Source organism: Mytilus trossulus, chromosome 7 (genome assembly GCF_036588685.1).
Source record: "Mytilus trossulus isolate FHL-02 chromosome 7, PNRI_Mtr1.1.1.hap1, whole genome shotgun sequence".
In the NCBI taxonomy this organism is placed as follows: Eukaryota; Metazoa; Mollusca; class Bivalvia; order Mytilida; family Mytilidae; genus Mytilus; species Mytilus trossulus.
The window spans coordinates 77,870,360-77,892,449 of NC_086379.1; the positions used below are offsets into that span (position 1 = coordinate 77,870,360).

General features: G+C 30.8%; 1 protein-coding gene across 2 annotated transcripts in view; it reads left to right on the forward strand.

Moving 5' to 3' along the window:
* Positions 1 to 22,090, forward strand: part of LOC134725888 (probable helicase with zinc finger domain) — a 43,210-nt gene that overhangs the window by 9,389 nt on the left and 11,731 nt on the right. Inside the window, exons 3-18 of one of the 2 annotated variants that reach the window (XM_063590149.1) lie at positions 5,412 to 5,448; positions 6,109 to 6,230; positions 7,566 to 7,628; positions 8,162 to 8,300; positions 10,207 to 10,580; positions 11,664 to 11,771; positions 12,294 to 12,470; positions 12,985 to 13,184; positions 13,967 to 14,143; positions 15,466 to 15,691; positions 17,736 to 17,846; positions 18,703 to 18,827; positions 19,225 to 19,434; positions 19,780 to 20,036; positions 21,142 to 21,260; positions 21,716 to 22,009. In XM_063590149.1, coding sequence (XP_063446219.1) covers positions 5,412 to 5,448; positions 6,109 to 6,230; positions 7,566 to 7,628; positions 8,162 to 8,300; positions 10,207 to 10,580; positions 11,664 to 11,771; positions 12,294 to 12,470; positions 12,985 to 13,184; positions 13,967 to 14,143; positions 15,466 to 15,691; positions 17,736 to 17,846; positions 18,703 to 18,827; positions 19,225 to 19,434; positions 19,780 to 20,036; positions 21,142 to 21,260; positions 21,716 to 22,009 — 2,739 coding nt within the window. Of the gene's footprint in view, positions 1 to 5,265; positions 5,388 to 5,411; positions 5,449 to 6,108; positions 6,231 to 7,565; positions 7,629 to 8,161; positions 8,301 to 10,206; positions 10,581 to 11,663; positions 11,772 to 12,293; positions 12,471 to 12,984; positions 13,185 to 13,966; positions 14,144 to 15,465; positions 15,692 to 17,735; positions 17,847 to 18,702; positions 18,828 to 19,224; positions 19,435 to 19,779; positions 20,037 to 21,141; positions 21,261 to 21,715; positions 22,010 to 22,090 lie in introns of those variants that run through there. The other variant, XM_063590150.1, reaches the window with a different exon arrangement.

The window sequence follows — 22,090 nt, forward strand, 5'->3', positions numbered from 1 at the left end:
AAACTAGAGAAAATTCTGATTCTAATGATATCTAGTTTTATACAAGTATCTTCATTAACATTAACACCACTAAGGGTCAATTATAGATGGTCCCTCAAAATATGACGTCATAGGAAAAAACTGTTGATTGCACCCAAAGCTTCCCAAATTTTAATATGTTGTTACTGATGACAAAATGGAGGTCAAGTTCAATAATGACTATTTTGACTTTTACCGTTCAGGAGTTATGGTTCTTGAAAGATTGAAAAATGGAGTTTCCAGTCCTGTCTGTGCATTTACACATGAACTGTTCTATCAAAGCTTCCTAAATTTTAATATGTCGTTACTAATGACAAAATGGAGGTCAAGTTCAATAATGACGATTTTGACTTGTACCGTTCAAGTGTTATGGTTCTTGAAAGTTGAAAAATGGTGTTTCAAGTCGTGTCTATGCATTTTCTCATGAACCATTCAACCAGAGCTTTTGAATTTTTATATGTTGTCACTGATGACAAATTAGAGGTCAAGTTCAATAAATGACGATTTTGACTTTTACCGTTCAGGAGTTATGGTTCTTGAAAGATCGTAAAATGGTGTTTCCATTCACTTTGTTGCATTTACTCATGAACCATTCAATCTAAGCTTTTCAAATTTTAATATGTTGATAATGATGAAAAAATTGAGGTCAAATTTGACATTGACGATTTTCACTTTCACCATTCATCAGTAATGGTTCTTGTGATATTGCCAGGACACAAATAAATGTAAATAAATCCGGTTTGCTGTCGTTGTGACAGCCTCTTGTTTTTTTTAATGAACATTTTGGATGGCAAATTCAACCATAATGATCAACTGCATCAAAATCATCTTATATATCACATTTGGACTACAATTTGTATGTTTTTAATTTGTTTCCTTTTCAACTCACGACAAGTTTCTGAACTAATAAAAGTTGATGCAAGTAAAACAAAACTGTTGGGATTCAGAATTGCATTTTATACATGTACATGTATCTATATATCATTTTTAGCTCACCTGACCTGAAAGGTCAAGTGAGCTTTTCTCATCACTTGTCGTCCGTCGTCCTGCGTCTGTCGTCCGTCGTCCGTCGTCCGTAAACTTTTACAAAAATCTTCTCCTCTGAAACTACTGGGCCAAATTTTACCAAACTTGGCCACAATCATCCTTGGGGTATCTAGTTTAAAAAATGTGTCCGGTGACCTGGCCATCCAACCAAGATGGCCGCCATGGCTAAAAATAGAACACAGGGGTAAAATGTATATTTTGGCTTATATCTTTAAAACCAAAACATTTAGAGCAAATCTGACTTAAAATTGTTAATCAGGTCAAGATCTATCTGCCCTAGAATTTTCAGATGAATCGGACAACCCGTTGTTAGGTTGCTGCCCCTGAATTGGTTATTTTAAGGAAATTTTGCAGTTTTTGGTTATTATCTTGAATACTATTATAGATAGAGATAAACTGTAAACAGCAATAATGTTCAGCAAAGTAAAACCTACAAATAAGTCAACATGACCAAAATTGTCAGTCAACCCCTTAAGGAGTTATTGCCCTTTATAGTCAATTTTTAACAAATTTTCGTCATTTTTTGTAACTTGTACAAAAATCTTCTTCTCTGAAACTACATGGCCAAATTAAACCAAACCTGGCGATAATTATCATTGTGGTATATAGTTTGAAAAATGTGTGTGATGACACCGCCTTCCAAACAAAATGGCCGACATGGCTAAAATTAGAACATAGTGGTAAAATGCAGTTTTTGATTTATATCTTTAAAACTAAGACATTTAGGGCAAATCTTTGAACATTTAAATGTCCATCAGAATAAGATCTATCCCCTCACAAATTTTCAGATGAATCTGACAACTCGTTATTGGGTTGCTGCCCTAAAATTGGTAATTTTAAGGAAATTTTGCAGTTTTTGGTTATTATCTTGAATACTATTATAGATAGAGATAAACTGTAAACAGCAATTTTGTTCAGCAAAGTAGGATCTACAAATAAGTCACCATGATAAAAATTGTAAGAGTACCCCTGAAGGAGTTATTGCCCTTTATAGTCAATTTTGAACAAATTTTCGTCATTTTTGTAACTTGTACAAAAATCTTCTTTTCTAAAACTATGGGCCATATTAAACTAAACGTGGCCACAATCATCACTATGGTATCTATTTAAAAAAAGTGTGTAATGACCCCACCTACCAACCAAGATGACCGACATCAGTAAATACAGTAACAGGTGAGCGACACAGGCTCTTGAGAGCCTCTAGTTTTGAAAATTCATAGATAAAACATTGTTTTTATACGACCGCAAATTTTGAAAAAATTTTCGTCGTATATTGCTATCACGTTGGCGTCGTCGTCGTTGTCGTCGTCGTCGTCGTCGTCGTCGTCGTCGTCGTCGTCGTCGTCCGAATACTTTTAGTTTTCGCACTCTAACTTTAGTAAAAGTGAATAGAAATCTATGAAATTTTAACACAAGGTTTATGACCATAAAAGGAAGGCTGGTATTGATTTTGGGAGTTTTGGTCCCAATATTTTAGGAATTAAGGGCCAAAAAGGGCCCAAATAAGCATTTTCTTGGTTTTCGCACTATAACTTTAGTTTAAGTTAATAGAAATCTATGAAATTTTGACACAAGGTTTATGACCACATAAGAAAGGTTGGGATTGATTTTGGGAGTTTTGGTTTCAACAGTTTAGGAATTAGGGGCCAAAAAAGGGCCCAAATAAGCATTATTCTTGGTTTTCGCACAATAACTTTAGTTAAAGTAAATAGAAATCAATGAAATTTAAACATAATGTTTATGACCACAAAAGGAAGGTTGGTATTGATTTTGGGAGTTTCGGTCCCAACAGTTTAGGAATTAGGGGCCAAAAAGGGACCCAAATAAGCATTTTTCTTGGTTTTCGCACCATAGCGTTAGTATAAGAAAATAGAAATCTATAAAATTTGAACACAAGGTTTATGACTATAAAAGGAAGGTTGATTATTGATTTTGGGAGTTTTGGTCCCAACAGTTAAGGAAAAAGGGGCCCAAAGGGTCCAAAATTAAACTTTGTTTGATTTCATCAAAATTGAATAATTGGGGTTCTTTAATATGCCGAATCTAACTGTGTATGTAGATTCTTAATTTTTGGTCCCGTTTTTAAATTGGTCTACATTAAGGTCCAAAGGGTCCAAAATTAAACTTAGTTTGATTTTAACAAAAATTGAAACCTTGGGGTTCTTTGATATGCTGAATCTTAAAATGTACTTAGATTTTTGATTATTGGCCCAGTTTTCAAGTTGGCCCAAATCGAGGTCCAAAATTAAACATTGTTTGATTTCATCAAAAATTGAATAATTGGGGTTCTTTGATATGCCAAATCTAACTGTGTATGTAGATTCTTAATTTTTGGTCCAGTTTTAAAATTGGTCTAAATTAAAGTGCAAAGGGTCCAAAATTAAACTAAGTTTGATTTTAACAAAAATCAAATTCTTGGGCCTCTTTGATATGCTGAATCTAAACATGTACTTAGATTTTTGATTATGGGCCCAGTTTTCAAGTTGGTCCAAATCAGGATCTAAAACTATTATATTAAGTATTGTGCAATAGCAAGTCTTTTCAATTGCACAGTATTGTGCAATGGCAAGAAATATCTAATTTCACAATATTGTGAAATAGCAAAATTTTTTTTAATCAAGAGTTATCTTTCTTTGTCCAGTAAAGTAAGCAAGAAATATCTGCAAGAATTTTTTTTAATTGGAGTTATCTTTCTTTGTCCAGAATCAACTTAAATCTTTGTTATATACAATATACAATGTATATTCACTTTTTACTACCAACTGATAAATTTAAATAATCTTTACCATTCAGTGATAACAAGCAGTTTTTTTACATCTTAATATTTTATGATGTATTTAAAAGAGTAGTAATTGTTGCAAACTCCATTAGAATATTTTAATTGAAATTAGTTTTGGAATAAGGGAAAGGGGGATGTGATTAAAAAATTGGGTTCAATTTTTCTCATTTGAAATTTCATAAATAAAAAGAAAATGTCTTCAAACATTTTTTTGAGAGGATTAATATTCAACAGCATAGTGAATTGCTCTAAGAGAAAACAAAAATTTTAAGTTCATTTGAATACATTCATTCTGTGTCAGAAACCTATGCTGTGTCAACTATTTAATCACAATCCAAATTTAGAGCGGAATCCAGCTTGAATGTTGTGTCCATACTTGCCCCAACTGTTCAGGGTTCAACCTCTGCGGTCGTATAAAGCTACGCCCTGCGGAGCATCTGGTTAATGTTAATTTTCCCCCTGTGTCTCACACAAAACTATGCAAGTGAGACCCTTCTTAGCATGTGTTTTCTAGGTTATATTTAACTTTATACAGTTACTTCTAAAATATGTTTAAAGGGTCTGCAATTTTGAGTGAAGCTTAAATAATAAATAATAAATAGTTTCAAAATCTGAGTAAAGTTTCCTGCTTGCTTACTGGAAATTTTCAATAATTGAATAACATTTTAGTATAAAGAATAAGGATGCTATTTGGGAGAGTCATATTTTAATTAAGCCATTGAAAATCTATGGAACATACTTTTTTGTAATACATGTATTAAGGGACACATTCAGTGCAAAATACAATAATTTTGGTGCAAGTACTGGTATCTAAGGAAACTATGGCCATATTTTCCCCTCTAGCTACCATGCTCTTTGATTTGTCCTGTTTTAGACAAATTTCACGAAATTGAATAAAGTGGGTATTTTTTTTTACAACATCTGAGTGTTGTCAATAACAAAATATAAAAAAAGTACTTCTCATACATTTAAATTATATTTTGTATACATTTGTATAACATCCATTTATATAAATTTTGCATAGATTTTTATATTACATAATTAAGAAAAAATGTTTGAAGAATTTGATGAAAGCGGATAACGTCAGCTATTTATTTATAACATAAATTAAAAATAAAAAATAAAACATATTAATTGTAGAAATGATTTATACGTAATACCTTGGTGCATGTACACAGAAGTTAAAACACAAGTTTTTCACCCTTGACTGGTGATTAGTGTAATTTATTGCAATTAAATATGCAAGCTTTCAATTTCACATATTATTTTAAGTTAGATTTTTATTGATAATAGGAAAAACCTGAAGTACTTCCTTATAAAATGAAGTGTAGTTTATAAACTGGTTTGTAGATGTATGATGCATTAAATATGTAACACTTTCTGGTTAACTGTTCATTGTTAAAAAGGGAGTTTAGAAGGAAGACATCCCAGAAAATAAATTCGTCCAAAGTGCAATTTTGTATTGATTTGATCTAGAGAATTTAACCTTGGAAAACTATGTTCATGTGAAAATTGATGTGTTGAGAAAACTCTATGTATACATGTGAGTAATATTCTATATTTTCAGAAAAAATACACCCTTGCATTAGCAGAATGTGAATCTGGTAAGTTTTATTCAATATACTATGATTGACAACTGTTGGACACACATAAGGCCTAGAAAGAAAACATCTACAATTTTTTCTTTAACCAGGTTTTCTGAAGGAAATTAAGATATTGATTTGGGGTTGGGCAGGCAGGCAGTTTCTTTTGTATTAGCAAGATAAGTTATCTCTAAGTTTCTTGTTAAAAAAACCCCCAAAAAACAGATATTATATTCACAGTATTTCCATTAATTTCTATCTAGAAATAAGTCATAACATATATATAGTAAAAACTTTTACTTTACTTTGACCAAAATATTTGTATTCAATCAATGAAAATCAAATTAATTTTCAGCAGGATGTTTCATTCAGCTCTGAAGTCATGCTTTAATAAAAAATAACAGTATCTGACTGTTTAATGAGATTTGTCTTCAGGAAAAACAAAATAATGGGGAAATTATTTCAATATTCAGGTTCAGGAATTGTGTTTTAAAAATAAATTATTTGATTTCATAACCTCAAAGGAAATAGTTATTTATATAATTGGATAGTTTTATAATGTGCAACATATCAATAAAACAGATATCAATATAATGTTGTAACGTTTGATGAATAATTTACATGTTTTAGTTAAATGTTTTTATAGACATGGTAATTATATTTTAATGTATTGATTTTAAGCAATTCAAACATTTGGAGAACATGAGAAGTTAAAAGAGAGGAAGATAAAGATTTTGTGCCACCAGGGGGACTTTGATCATGCATATACTATAGCTAAACAATGGTTCGAGGATCAACCACAGGTATATATTACACCTTAATGGATCACAATTGATTCTTAAAAAATAAATATGCTTTTTAAAGGGTTCAAAATCCCCATTATTTAACCAAACATAAAAATAAAAACAGGAATGACAAAAAGAAAAAGTCAGTACAAATGACTATGCCATCAAACAACTAGATCCAGACAAGAAAATTGTAGCAAAAACAAAAACAAACAGCATCAAACAACAACAAACAACAACAAACAACACATGATATAGTCTGACTGGGTACAGACACACACTGTGGTCAGACTAAGCCACTTGACATGCAACCAAACCCACCCTTTGCCTATCTATAGACCATATTGGTAAGAGTAAATCACACAATACTTCAATTTTATCTCTTAAAAAGTAAAATTATAAAAATACTGAAAATCTATTTTCGGAAAGTCCATTATCACATGTCAAAATCAATATCAAAAACATCAAAAACAATGGACAAGAACTGTTGTTGTAAACGTAAAATTCCTAGCGTTCATAATTTATAAGTAAACACCATATTTGTAGAAAATATCAGTCCTGATGATTTATTCACATTACATGTATGACATGTACTATACAGACGTTACATAAAATACAAAATACACGGCATACACTCCGATAGTACAAACATTCAGCCATCTTGTTCCTCCGGCAACACATCTCTCTCTCTCACGTCACTATCACACAACGTCAAAAATACGGGAAACAACGTTAACACTGTTTTGTGACATTACGGACATGAAGACAAACTCACAATCACAACAACTGTCACATGTGTCATTTTGCTGACTTGGTACAGGCATTTTCAAATGTAGAAAATTGTGGATTAAATTTTGTTTTATAGCTGCAAGTTTGATTTTGTTGAAAAGCATATATGCATGGTACAAATGTTTAGCTCATCTAATGTAAATTTTCTAAATTATCACTTGGCACTTATTTTCTTTTTCTTTTATTGTTTTACAATTCATTGTCTTTTTAATAACCTTTTTTGACAAACTGAGACCAAAGGTTTAAAAGGCCTTTGTTTTACCCCAGAAATTAAGTTCTGTGAGAACTATTTAAATTAACATATATTATATGAAAGTCCATAATATCAAAAATGTATTTAAAATGAATAAAACTATATTTTAATGTTATAACAGTCTTCGATCCAAATTTACTTTGTAGTAACAGCATGCACATTAAAAAAACAACATTAAAATTATACAAGAGAAGCTTTGCCTTAGCTGGTTACATGATTTATATATTGTTGTACATGTACTGAAATAAACATTGAATTAAAAAGTGCATTTTTACATGATTTGCATTTCTTTATATTACATGTCGTTTCAGAGTGCTCTAGCAGCTAAAGAAGTTAAAAGATTACAAGTTGTTATACAGGCCTTACAAGATGAGGTAAAGTTTCTAACAAAGAAATATTCACTCTTTTTTTTTAAATGAAAAAAAAATCAGTTGCAGCCATGTAAGCTATTGCCATGGATTATTATCCCTTGTGTTTGTGTCTGATTTGTTTACTCATAGATTAATCATAGGAGTCCAATATTTTATCCAACTTTTATCAAAGATTTAATTCTTGACCTCTTTCTAGGTAAAGGTATGAGTATGTCATAGGATAATAAAACTTGTAGGCACAATCTTTATCATTATCCTTGCTTGTCTTTTAGAAAACATAATTTTAATGATTTATATTAAGTTCAAGGTCACTTGGAAGCGTCCTATAGAACATACATTATTAAGTTCAAGGTCACTTGGAAGCATCCTATAGAACAGACATTTATGGTATAAGATTAATAGCAGATTAGACCTGTGTGTGTTTTACAGTTAATTTTGTGCACTTATTTTTTTAAATATTTTATTTTTTGTATATATATCATTATGCATATTTTGATGAAAACTGTTTATAACAATGAGTAATATTTTTGATGTAGGATTCAGATGAAGACGAAGAAGATCTGGAAGAACAAGCAGCTGGCCCATCAGAAGATACAACTTCTTCAGTAAATAATGAAGAAAGAAGGAGTGTATCTCCTGAAAAAGTGCCTAGCTATAATGATGTCAGACCAACAGGTAAGCTAGTTAACAGAAGACAACATGAAAGTCAGGTAGTCCTTAGTAGGGATTATGCCCCATTAGATGGGAAAGACCTCTGTTGATTTTGGGATCAAAAGGTGGGGGTTGGTGGGGGGTTCTGTTTAATCCAAGCAATTCAATCTTTGATATGTTGCTGATGACAAAATGGAGGTTGAGTTCAATATAAATGATTGTCACTTTAACTGATCATGATTGATTGATTGTTGGTTGCTTTACGCCGCATTAGCACAAAAAGGCTATATTGCTGCGACTAAATCATTAACTGATCATGAGTTATGGTCCTAGGGATATTGAAAAAGTGAGAAGGACACGAATAAATATTATAGAAAAATCAGTTTTCTCTCACTGACAAACTCTTATTTTAACCATATGTCTAACCTTTACCAAACATGTCTTATGTTATCCCTTTGCTGTTACTTTACCTTAAGTAAGATATTTCAATTGAGTTTCTTGAAATCCATATTTCTTTTTTTGTCAAATTCATGCAAAATATATTAAGTGTTACCAGAACTAAACTGTCTGTAGAAATGTACTTGTTATTTTTATATGACCCTACATTTTATTTTAGTTTTGCATCGTATAATGCTATCATGTGGTCTGTGTTGTCGTCCGAAGACCTATTTAGTTTCCAGTCAATAACTTTAGTTTTAGTGAAAGGATCTCTAAATTTTTACCAGAAGGTTAAATACCACTAAAGGAATGTTGGGATTGATTTTGGGGGTTTATGGCCCAAATAGTTTAGGAATTAGGGGCCAAAAAAGGTGGTTTCAAAATAAGCATTTTTGTAGTTTTCAAACAATAACTTGTGTTTTTAAAAGTGTATGAATAAATTATACCACAAGTTTCCATACTATGAAGGGATGGATAGTATTGACCTAGAAGGATTATGGCTCAAAATGTTTTGGAATAAGGGGAAAAAAAAGGGGAAAAACTAGGTTTTTCTAGTCAATGGACAATTGAGACAATTTAAAAGCAGTTTAAGAGAGGTAATTCAAAAACATATAGCATACAATTTTGGGTATGTTCGTAATAACCCTCCCCCTTTACACTCCTTGTAAATTATGCATAAAGAAATGTCAGGTTTTGGACTAATTGTAAAAAAAGGGGGATGGTAGTAGTGTTCAATTTTTTTGTCTCCAAATTTCTTCAATTTCAAAAATTTTGAAAAGTTTGAAGAAGAATTCTTTAATTGCATAATATTCTGCAATAGATTTGTAAGATCTTGATATTTGTTTTGTGTCCGAAACCCATATTATGTAAAAAATCTGATCGCAATACAAGTTCAGAGCTGTATCAAGCGTAAATGTTGTATCCATTCTTGCCCCAACTGTTGGGGATTCATCTTCTGCGGTCGTATAATGGTGTGCTGTGTAGAGCATGGTTATAGTTTGTAAGAATATATTTTTATACAAATCACAATTTACATAAAGTTATAAAAATATTTAATATGAACTTGTTTACACAGTATGTTATTGATTTTCTTGATTTTATAAAAAAAAATTAAAATAGAACAATATAAAATAAAAACATATGAGTAAAATTTCTGAGGTAACATCTTGTCAGTGTAATTTTTTTTTAAAAGTTCAACTTATATATTTCATGCTTAACTTAATATGCAGGTCTATGGAATAAATGGTATGATACAAGCTTGAAATGATACTTTAAATTCAGAAATTATTACATGCATTTATTATTGCAATTTTGTCATTTTAGACTAAAATGCAATTTAAATTTTTGTGATATTGAGAAAAATCCTGCTTAATTCATATAAAAATTTTAAAATGCAATTATAAATTATTGCGATCATAACCCTGTCGCATGATTCGCATTAATAAAAACTTTACAATAATTTCTGAATTTACAGTATACACTTTTATTGTAGAGTTACCTTGTTGGTGTGACTTCTGTGACATGAAATTTACCTCAGAAACAGAACTAGAAACTCACTGTAGAAGTGACTTACATAAGAAAAAGATAACATCAGATGAAGATGGGAGGTGGAGATATCGCTATCCTCCTAGAGGTCTTTCCAGTGAGGAATACACATTATGTAGAAATATTATGGAATCCACCAAATGCCATCTTGGTGAGAAATGTACTCAGGCCCATTCCAATGAAGAACTTGAGGAATGGAAAGAAAGATTCAAGTACAAGAAAGAACAGATGAAGCTTGCTAGAGAAAAACATCTACATGGTACTACATATGCTGAACAACTGATGGAAAAGCTGGTTAATATGGATAATCCAAAGTCACTGGTAGGTATATTCAGATGACTATTTTCAAAATTACCTTGACCTCATTTTTATAGTTCATCGATCAATGGTATATATCCAGATGACTATTTTCAAACTTACCTTGACCTCATTTTTATAGTTCATCGATCAATCTTTCCTGATTAAGTTTGTTTCTAAGATGTGCAATAGGTCAACTTTATTTCTTAAAAAGTATATTTGGTGTATAGAATGATTGTAAGGTGTACAAATGTATGTGTATTTCTAGTTTTGTTTATCTGACCTTGACCTTTATTTTTAGGATCATGATAAGTTTATGTGATTTTTGAAGTAAAGCTTTATATATAGCACTATCAACATAAAATCAATGGTTAGTAATGAAGGCAAGACATTTCAGTATGTGCACTCTTGTTTCAATTTGTAGAATTAAAATAAAGTCAATATAATTACATAAAACATAGCTATTGTGTTAAATTTACATATAACATGTTATGCAGTTGTAAAATGACAGAAAGTAAAACAATAAAAGGACAAATTATATAAAATATTAACTCAAATATGCTAATTAGAAATATACTTTAATCTTAGTCCAAAAAGAAGTCCACAGTTTTTGTATTTCCTGGCACAAATTGACTGATACATCTAGTGCTTATGTCCATTCGGTTAATCTAATATCAAGAAGTTGTCTGGCTATGCCTGCAGATATTGATCAGATCTTTATTTGGTAAACTAAGACCCTTGAGAATTGGTAATGCCTGCAGAGCTCATATTTAGTACAGAAATACTTGAGGTTGTAAGCTTTGGGAATGTGTGTTGCACCAACACATCTAGTCTTCTATTTCTTGAGCTTAACTAGGGCACGATGAAATCAAATACTTTGCATCACTTTTGTCAATGATGTAATAAAGTCCAACAAGGCATTGCTATTTTTAACAGAATGCAGCATGGAAATGCATGAGCATCATCATTATCAAACCATAGATAGTCAGTTCCCCTTTGTCCGTTGCTATCATCACTAGTTCAATGTCCAAAAAAACAACATTTAGCTGAGATGATAGATGTTATTTGCCAATATTAAACTTTCACCTTATATTTTGTCTTTTACAGATGGTACAAAATGTTGAATATGCAAAAATCCATTTGAACTCTGACCTGAAAGTCAGTATGACATCTAAGAAATGCACCAATGCTTGGACCTTTACACTAACTAGCAAGGTAGGTTTATATTCAAAATCTTTTAGGATAACAAGGGAACTGTTGTGACTGAAAATAAGGATTTCCTTCAAGGAAATTGCCATGCTTTCAAATACACAGACTATATTTTATTTCATAACAATTTAAGAAAATATTATTAGTTCACCAATATGTCTCATGAGATATTGCAATACCCTGTCATCGTCTTGGGTGGTAAACATTTTCAAAATCTGGAGGACCACTTTCAAACAAACTTCAGCTGATTGGTTTTAGGGTATTTACTTTAACAAGATTTTTGTAACTGTCAATCAAATGACATGGGGGGAAAGAGTGCAATGAAAGCAGTTAATTTGTTGATTTTGATAAAATGGCATTTTTATTGTATAAAGAAGTCTACATGAAACATTTAATACAATATTATATTTTTGTAGATACCCCTACACAGAGTAACATTGTTAGATGACAAAAACAAAATTTACTTTTACCTTGCCTTTACATGAAATATTTGATAGTAATATTATGTATAATTTTATATTATTGTAGATACCCCTACACAGAGTAACATTGTTAGATGACACAAACAGAATTTACTTTTACATTGCCAGTGTATCTGTGGGACCAAAGAAAACCCAGAAATATCAAAATATAGAAAATAACTGTCAGGAATGGGTTAGTCCTGATTATAATAAATCTGCAGCGGAACATGTTTATAGAATAAAGGTAAGTTTCCCAATATTATAGAATCTTAGTTCTGAATATGTAAGTTAGGATATTAGTCTGCTAGGGTATGTCTAGTTTACACCATGGTGAATTTAAAATGATAGCGTTCACTATTTAGAAGGGTGTTATTTCTGAAACTTATATATTCTTGATATTTTGATACTGCATGTAGTTGTTTTCTTCTAGTTATTTTTTTTTTCAAATCAATATTTGGGTTGTCTCTTAACATACATTTTGTACATATTTTGTTTAGCAAAATCTTTTACAAGTTCACCTTGGAATGGAATAAAAAATTCACATAAACAAAAGACTTAGAATCATGAAACTGTGAAACTGTGAAGTCCTATCCTTTGTTACCTAGAGTTGAGGAATGTTTGAGACAACTTCTTGTTACATAAACATACTTAAGCTGCCTGTATAAATTTAGAAATTTAGACTACTGTACTATTTTGATATATACATGCAATATTACAAGGATATTATCATACATATCATTCTCTTTCATATATTTCAGGTAATATTCAAGACAGACATATATGGTACATTTCGACAGACATTGGTGTTTGACTTTGGTATGGAGCCTTTATTAAGTAGAGAAATGCAGATAGAATCAGCTCCCATCACTGATACAGAAAAGTTGTCAAAAGATCTACAAATGACTGACCAAGGCAGATGGACAAATGAAAATATACAACTTACTGAATATGAAAATAAGTAAGATTGAAGTTTAAAAAAAAATTGTTTTCTTACTCTGAGTGTTTCGATACTAAAAGGAAAATTGAGGACTTTTACAGTACAAAGCAGACCTTTAAAATATATCTGATTTGATTTGATGAAGCCAAAAAGTTAAAGAAAATCGGAGAAACAGTTTCATGATAAAACAAACAAGCAAATACCATGAATACATGTAAACTATAAGAATGATTTTATTTAAATGTAAAGTGAGCAACACAAAAATAAATGTTCATTTTGATTTCTCCTGTTGTTCAAAAGAGCTGACATTGCAATTTCAATTGTTATGTTAATAATGTGCAGCTCATATTGTTTGGAAGTAGAACATGGCTTTGTTATAAAGCAATAGAAGAATGTCATATTAGAATAGTTTTTTTGTACACATGCATCCTTTTACAAATAGGTTGTCTCTCTTTGGAAGTTTTACAGCCAGGAGTAGACATTTTATTGATTGGTTGATGGCAGATTATATATTTGAGGCTGTAAAGCCATATTTTTTCTGCTAAAGAAGAGAAAAGAGATATCCAATGAAATGACTTGAATATGCCAAATATAATGATACCACCTTAGTTAGAAGAAAGATTCAATTGTAGTTGCTTAGCACAAAGTTAAACATGCATATTAGTGGATAATTAACTTGTTGTCATTACATATTTTCAGATAGACAAGCATTTATGTTAAATTTCAGTATACAAATAATAGACTTATTTGAGTTTTATCCTCACTGATTATGATAATACAATTTTGCAACTTTATATTTTCAGAACTAATGATTATTCGTTAGATGAGAAGAAATTGTTGACTAAATATAGTTTACCAGAAAGTGATAAATTTAGAATAGCTGAACACTTGATGCACCCAGCTTCAAAGGAAACTTACAGAATCTGGATGCATGAAATGTTATATTTAGAAGAATGGGCTCAACTCGAAAATATTGCAAGGTAAAACTGGATTTAGTTAAAAAAAACATATTTTAGGAAACATGATTATCTTTTGAGTAGAAAAAATCTGTGTCAGCATATTTTTTTAGAAGAAAAATAACTTCTGTTATACCTTTAGAGTGGGGTGCTCATTTTCACCGGGGACACAATTTCACCGTTTTAAGGTATTGAGGTGTAATAACTTCAAAGGATGGCTGAAATGGAAGAAATGTACTGGTAAATTATATTTTTATTACAAATATGATATTTTTTTTAAAATGATATAAAATTGCGGCTCCTACCAAAATGACAGAAAAACGGACAACGATTTCGGACTATTTCCTGAGGGTTTTTCCAGAAAAAAATGTATGGGGGGGTTGGAAGGCACATTGTATTAATAATACATGGGTGATGGGTATCATAGCAACTTTTCACACTATAATGCACTATAATTCTCAATTACAATTGTCTGGGTGGCGGGTGCTGACAAAAACTGCCTTCCAACCCCCTCATACATTTTTTTCTGGAATAGCCCTGAATAAAAAACACGATTTCAAAGAGGTATTTCTAAGTAATTATTTGACTGAATGCCCTAATTTTGAATTCTTTACACCTTTGAAATGTCTGCTATTCATCTATAATGCAATTGATTTGATTAAAATTGTTAAAAGCTGCGGTTACTTGCAATTGGTTTTAAATAGATGTGTAAAAACAGCGAATATGTGTCCTTCATTTACAAAACATCAAGAAATTTCAAACACCCTTTAATCTAACTTTTCAGATGATTTTTTTCAAACAAATCCGTTTTCAAGCTTAAGAATATTTTGCATTTGAAGTTATCTTCATATAGAAATATTAGTATACTTCAAAAACATTTAGGCCTGACCATAAACTGTAGAAAACATGGAAAGATGTGGCGAAAATGAGCACACCACTCTACAATATTTTGTTTGTATATTAATGTATTTGAATAAACAGCCATGATAGTTTTTGGTTCGTTTGGCTGAATATGATATTTCAACCAATTCATAAGTTAAGCTAGTAAAAGCACTTAGCTTGCCTCAAACAAATGTTATGAAATTTATACACAATGCTTATTACCACAAAACACTCATTAGGTTTGACTTTTAGTGTTATCACCTTTCTAGAGTTAATGACCTTTACATCAGGCTAAAATTATAAACAAAAACTGTACAAAACAGTTATTGATAAATTACTATCATATTATATAAGCACGTACATAATTGTAATACATTGTATATCATCTTTAAATTCAGATATATTCAATTATTCAAGTGAATATTTACCTGAACTGTCATTTAAAATGGTTTCTAATATTTTAGGTACAATGTCAAGACTGAGCTTCAGGTAGTAGATAAATTCATGCTAGTGCCTGGTTCACTGATAGGTGGGGCTAAATATGCCCATGAGGGCCAAATGTTTGCACGTGTGCAACTAAAAGAGAATTTATCTGAAGATTCTGTTGGTGGAAGATTGATAATGAACTCTCAAGTTGCTTGGTTATCTGAAGTTACTGCTACACCAGTGCCAACAGGGGAACTTAGAAAAGTAAGATTATTGTGTTATTTAAATGTGTACCAACAGGGGAACTTAGAAAAGTAAGATTATTGTGTTATTTAAATGTGTACCAACCAGGGCTTCCAAAAATTTTCTGAGCCAGCCGGACATTTTATATCTGATCCAATTTTAATTCCTTAGACAAAGTCACAAAAGGCAATTATGGTAATCAGATGGCCATCCCAATGATTGACATTAAATTAAAATCGATATTAAACTTTACTTTGATATGAATTTAATGTTCTGACATTAACTGTTAAAATTGGCATTGCATCATTCAAAGTGTGCACATCAGCGTGCTCATATCTGCATTAGACTCTTTATTTGTGCAAAATGAAGTTGTCTAGAACTTTATTTTCGTTTTTAAAGTCGCATTTTTCAAAACCGGATGTTGACTTGACAATGGTAAAACATGGACCATAAACGGAAACGTAAAATACGTGTACGTTAACATAGAACTACTGAGCAAAGAAGCTCTTTCCGCGCTATTTCTTCAACAAAATACTTGAAATGAACGTTAGATACAGGTATCAATGATACTTTTAGCATTTTTGAAGAAATGTAGGATGCATAATTGAATTTCCCACCTGTGCACATGCGCACACGTGTTCTTGTTCATACAATGTAGTGCTGACGATTTTTCATTTAAAACCTTTTTAAATGATTAATCAAATCATGTTTATAAATGTATTTATTACATATTTTAAATCAATTAGATACAAGCTGCTGAAATGTACGAAAATAATTGGGAATGAACCGATTAATTTATACGATGTCCGGTACTGAAAATAGTTTACCTGTCAACTGAACAGGTAGTTTTCAGCTGTCCAACAACTAATTAGCCTTGATTAAAATTAGAAAGTATTGAAGTAGGCCTAAGGGGTTGTTTTGATAGTAATTAATCATCATGTCACTTTTATGACCGGAAATGTATGGCTGTTAAAGGCAAAATGTTGGGTCAAAAAGATCGTGAATTTATATGTTAAAATGACTGAAAAAGCCATTGAAACTAAAAAGTAGATGACCGTTTCATGCTTTGCCCAGCCGGTCTTTTACCGGACATTATACAAATGACTGGCATATATGACCGTTTTGGAAGCCTTGGTACTAACAGGGGAACTTAGAAAAGTAAGATTATTGTGTAATTTATATGTGTGGCTGATTGATATGGTATATACTGGGATGAAGGAAAGCATTACAAGATATGTAATTGGCACATGTATAAAATTATGCCTCGTTCATTTAATTCAAATTGAATTCCAATAAAATGCAAATTGAATTTTGCTATTAGCGTTCACACACTCTTCTTCTTTAATTCAAATTGATTGGAATTGGTTAATTCTGCATTAGAAATACGCTTTTGTTAATACGAACTAAAAGGTAACGTCGTTTGGACAGTAAAGCGAAATTTGACGCGTATTATAGTTTCGAATTAGAATGACGTTAGGATGTAAAACGCTTTGAATGCGAATTAATTAATGCGAATCGAATTTGAATTACGTGTGAATTCAGCAAAAAATGTAGGTTTCGAATAAACCTAAACTATAAAATACAAAAAAATATGTGTCCATACCTTGCACTGCTTTGACTCATGGTTCCATGATTAGTGAACTGTGAATTCATAATGAAAATGTGTACAAAGTAGAAAGTTAATGTGACCACAAATTCATAGTAAACTACCTTTAACAAAACTGGAAACAGTGAACTGCAAAATTTTGGTCAAAACTCAAAACATGTTTTTAAAAACATAAGCATATTTTTTTTTAAACATCATGATAATCATCTGTTCTGAGTTTCAAATTGATGTGACTACAACTTATGAGTGAACTACCTTAGACTACAATGCTCCGGCTAGAACATAGGAGGCTACTTTTTATCATAGACAGAGCATAAAAAGTAAATTCTGCTCAGATTTTTGTTTGTAAATTGCTTTTCTTTTTGTTTGGATTGAAGTGAATGATATTTATGACAATCTCTTTGACTGGTTATTTTGAATTAATAACACATATTTAAAAGTAGAATTTATCTTTTCCAGGTATTTGAAGTTATTGTTGAAGATAAAGGAAAAGATTTTATATTTTTACGATTATCAAAGAAATGTGTATCTGATTTAGGATTGAGTAACGATGACAATATTGAAGTAGAGGTAAAGTTTATTTATTATTTGGGTTTTTAATCAATGATTGATGGAAATTGTATGTAGTAGCAGTACATTGTGACACTTACAATGATATGTTTAATAAGTATTTGTTACTTTGAATTATTAAAAGTTGAGACCACTAAATGTTAGACAAGGAAAACTCGATCCAAAGTTGACAAGAAAGGGAATAACAAATGTGATTCAAATAGCTGCATGACGACAACCAAGATGCAAGTTCAAAAGAAACAATCTGAACAAGTCACATATTTTACATATTATTGTTATTCAGTGTTATATAATAGGAAGGAATCTCAGTTTCATTTTGTTAAAGGGAATAGGATAATTTCAACAAATATTAATTTACATGAATTAATCCTAAAAGATAATACTGATAATTCAGAAATTATTGCATTCATTTATTGTTATGATTTCAGGAAACACTGCATATAATAAATATAGATGGTTTATACTTATTCCAGTTGCAATTTTAGTTAAAAAAAAAAGAAGCAATAACCCCTAAACACCTTCATACTAATTCCATTCTCAGTTAAAAAAGCTATAACCCTTACACACTTTAGACTAATTTCAGTTCCAGTTTCAGTTAAAAATATAAGAATATCAAATCTTATACTAATTTCAAATCAATTTCCAGTTAAAAAGGATTTTACATCTAACATATATATATATACTAATTTCAGACCAAATTTCAGTTTTAAAAACCTATAACCCTTAACAACTGAATACTAATTTCAGTTCCATTTTTAATTCTAAAAAGCTATAACATCTAGCATATTTATACTAATTTTAGTTCCAGTTTTTGTTAAAAAGGGAATAACACCTACCATCTTTTAACTAATTTCAGATCCAGTTTCAGTTAAATAGGTTATCTAAGTGTGAGATGCATGCAGCAATAGATGGTATATCTACCTTAGATTTAGTGTTTCCTCCTCCAGATAAAATACCCACAACCTTCTGGGCAAGTACAGAGTAAGTTTAATACATGTACAAGGTACCATAACAACAGTTTGTAGTGGAAAAAAACAACACAATTTAAAAAAAAAAGTGTATAGAATCGTAAAAATATTGAAATCTTGAAATAATTCAGCGTTAAATAATTCTAAAGAATCACAGTTTCATTTTATACCACATAATATTTATTTCAACAACTATTTTTTACCTGCTTGAAGAAAAAAATGAAGGGTAATTTAGTAAGTGCAATTAGACAATACTATACATTTTGTTCAATGGAACAGTAAAAAATAAATATTAGGTAACATTTTAGATATGAATAATTGAACAACATTACTTCTTTACTTATCTATGTTTAATTTAAGTCAAGATCTTTTACTTAGTATCCACATCAGTATGTACCTGTATTTTTCAGAAAAGAATTCTGTGATTTAGTGAGTTCAAAGTTGAATAGTAAACAGAAAGAGGTGGTGTGTGGGATAACTGCTGGTCGGGATCTCAGCTTACCTCCCTTGTTATTGCTTGGCCCATATGGGACTGGAAAGACTTATACTCTGGCGCAGGCTGCCGTCCAATCCTTAGAAGATGATAATTCTAGAATATTAATTTGTACTCATTCAAATAGGTAAATATTGGTGATTAAATGGTGGAATAATTTTCTAAAATATTGTGTTGTGTATTGAGATGGAAAAATATGTTTTTGAATTGTTGTTTTACAATCCCTTGCTTTTAGTATACTACATAAGCAATATTTATTGATAGAGGTTAGATACAATTGTATTTTAAACTTGAAATTATCAAACAATCTTGCACTGATCTCTATCTGCAATTTGAAGCTGCTTAAAGGAGTACAAATTATAACACATGAATACGTCATTTCCTAGATGTTCAACTTAAATTTGACAATTTTAAAACTCATTTAACTTTGTTATTAATTGCATCTAGTAAATATATGATGACTGTTTTTCAGTGCTGCTGATCTATATATAAAGGAGTTCATTCACCCACTTGTAAAAGAAGGAAATTTAAAGGCAGTTCCATTACGTATATATTATCGTCATCGTTGGAAACAGACAGTTCCAGATGTAGTGCTACAGTATTGTCCCCTAGATATGTCAGGGAAATCTAACTTCCGAATGCCTACCAAGGAAGATGTAGAGAAGCATCGAATCATCATCACAACACTTAGTACAGCTAGATACCTATGTGACCTTAACCTTGATAGAGGTCAGTATTAAAATATGGAACAAGTATCTTAAGTGTTATTAATTTATAGGAGAAAGAACAATACATAAAATCTGTATGACAAACATTCCATCGTAAGATGATGATAGGTTATAATATAATTCTGAATTTGAGATATTAAGTTGTCTTCATTTGAGCATTTCCAGAAACAGGAATATTAGTCCTTTAAAAAAAATTAGTTGTGGTTATTAAAACATTCAAAACATTAGTATGAATAGAAGGTTGCAGATTGTTTCATGATAAGATAAGATAAGAAAACTTTATTTTGATTTGGCATAAGTACAAATATACAACACAAGTTCTAAGGAGCTTTTGACCGAATATGAAAACATATAGAGTGGGGGGCCCATATTCGCCGGGGACACAATTTCGCCGTTTTATGATTTTGAGGTGTAAACACTTTAAAGGATGACTGAAATAGAAGAATTATGCCAATAAATTGTAATTTTATAACAAATATGATTATTTTTTAAACTTAAACAAAATTACGGCACTTACTGCAAAAGATTGAAAAACGGACAACGATTTTCGGTCAATTTCCTGAATGAAAAACAGGATTTTCAAAGATTATTTTTCTTAGTAATTTTTTGACTGATTGGCCTAAAGTTCTGTTTTTTACACCTATGAAATGTTTGCTGTTCATCTATAATGAAATTTATTTGATAAATATTATATAAAGCTGCAGTTATTTGGTTTTAAATAGATGTGTTAAAATGGCGAATATGTGTCCCCCATTGACAAAACTTCAGGGAATTTCATACCCCCTTTCATCTAACTTTACAGATGATTATTTTCAAACAAACATGTTTTCAAGCATAGGAATGTTTTGCATTTGAAGTTATCTTCATATAGAAATATCAGTATACTTCAAAAACATATAGACCTGAACATGAACTGTAGAAAACATGGAAAGATATGGCGAAAATGAGCACCCCACTCTAAATAACATAGAAACAGTCCAATTTAAAGATGTGGTATGATTGACAATGAGACAATTAACACTCCGCCACACCAAATGACATACAAGTTCACTCTGATCCATTAAAGTAAACTTATCTCTATAGTTTGTTATATCCTTTATTTACAGATGCATTTTCACACATCATAGTGGATGAAGCAGCCCAAGCATTGGAAGCTGAATGTTTGATTCCATTATCCCTCGCTGGACCTCATACCAAGATTATATTGTCAGGAGATCATATGCAGGTATTCAAACTGTTCTAAAAAAATTATTTATGTTCGTAAAATCTTTGATATTGTGGTATTAAGATCATTTGTTTTACATTATTTTCCTTTTCCAGAAAAAATATTCGATCTGAAACTTAAGCTTTTTATGTGTTCACCTTTTATAATGAGGCAACAATGTTTTGCTCTGTCTCCAAAAATGTGTTTTAGCTCTTCTTATTTACTTTAGAAAACATTGAAACAATAAAACTGCTTGTCACAATTATATAACTTGAGTTATAGCCTTTCATATTTAGTATATATACAAAGTGTGTATTTGATAATCAAGATCTCCTTGTTTACATTAAAAAGGGGGCATTTCTATCATACTGATATATTTAGTTTTTCTGTTCAGCATACATGCTAAAAAAAATTGTTATAAAAACAATTCTTTGAATAATTCAATGCATTTTATTAATGACTTTGATAATTTTCAGATGAGTCCCGAGATCTATTCAGACTTTGGTAAACAACAGGGTTTTGATAGATCCCTATTAGAACGTTTGTATGACTTGTATCCAGATAAGTGTCCTTGTAGTATGATGTTATGTGAGAATTATAGATCACACAGGGAGATCATAGATTTTACCTCTGATCTTTTCTACGATCATCTGTTAGTAGCCAGTGGAAACCAGCCACCTCATCCCAAATACCATCCACTTACATTCTTTACTGTACGAGGAGAAGATTTACAACATCAAAATTCTACAGGATTCTACAATGTCTCAGAGGTACAATTTATATTTAAATTCTAATTTATAAACTCAAACGAACATAAAATATTTATCAAATAACCACAAATTTAGATGGGA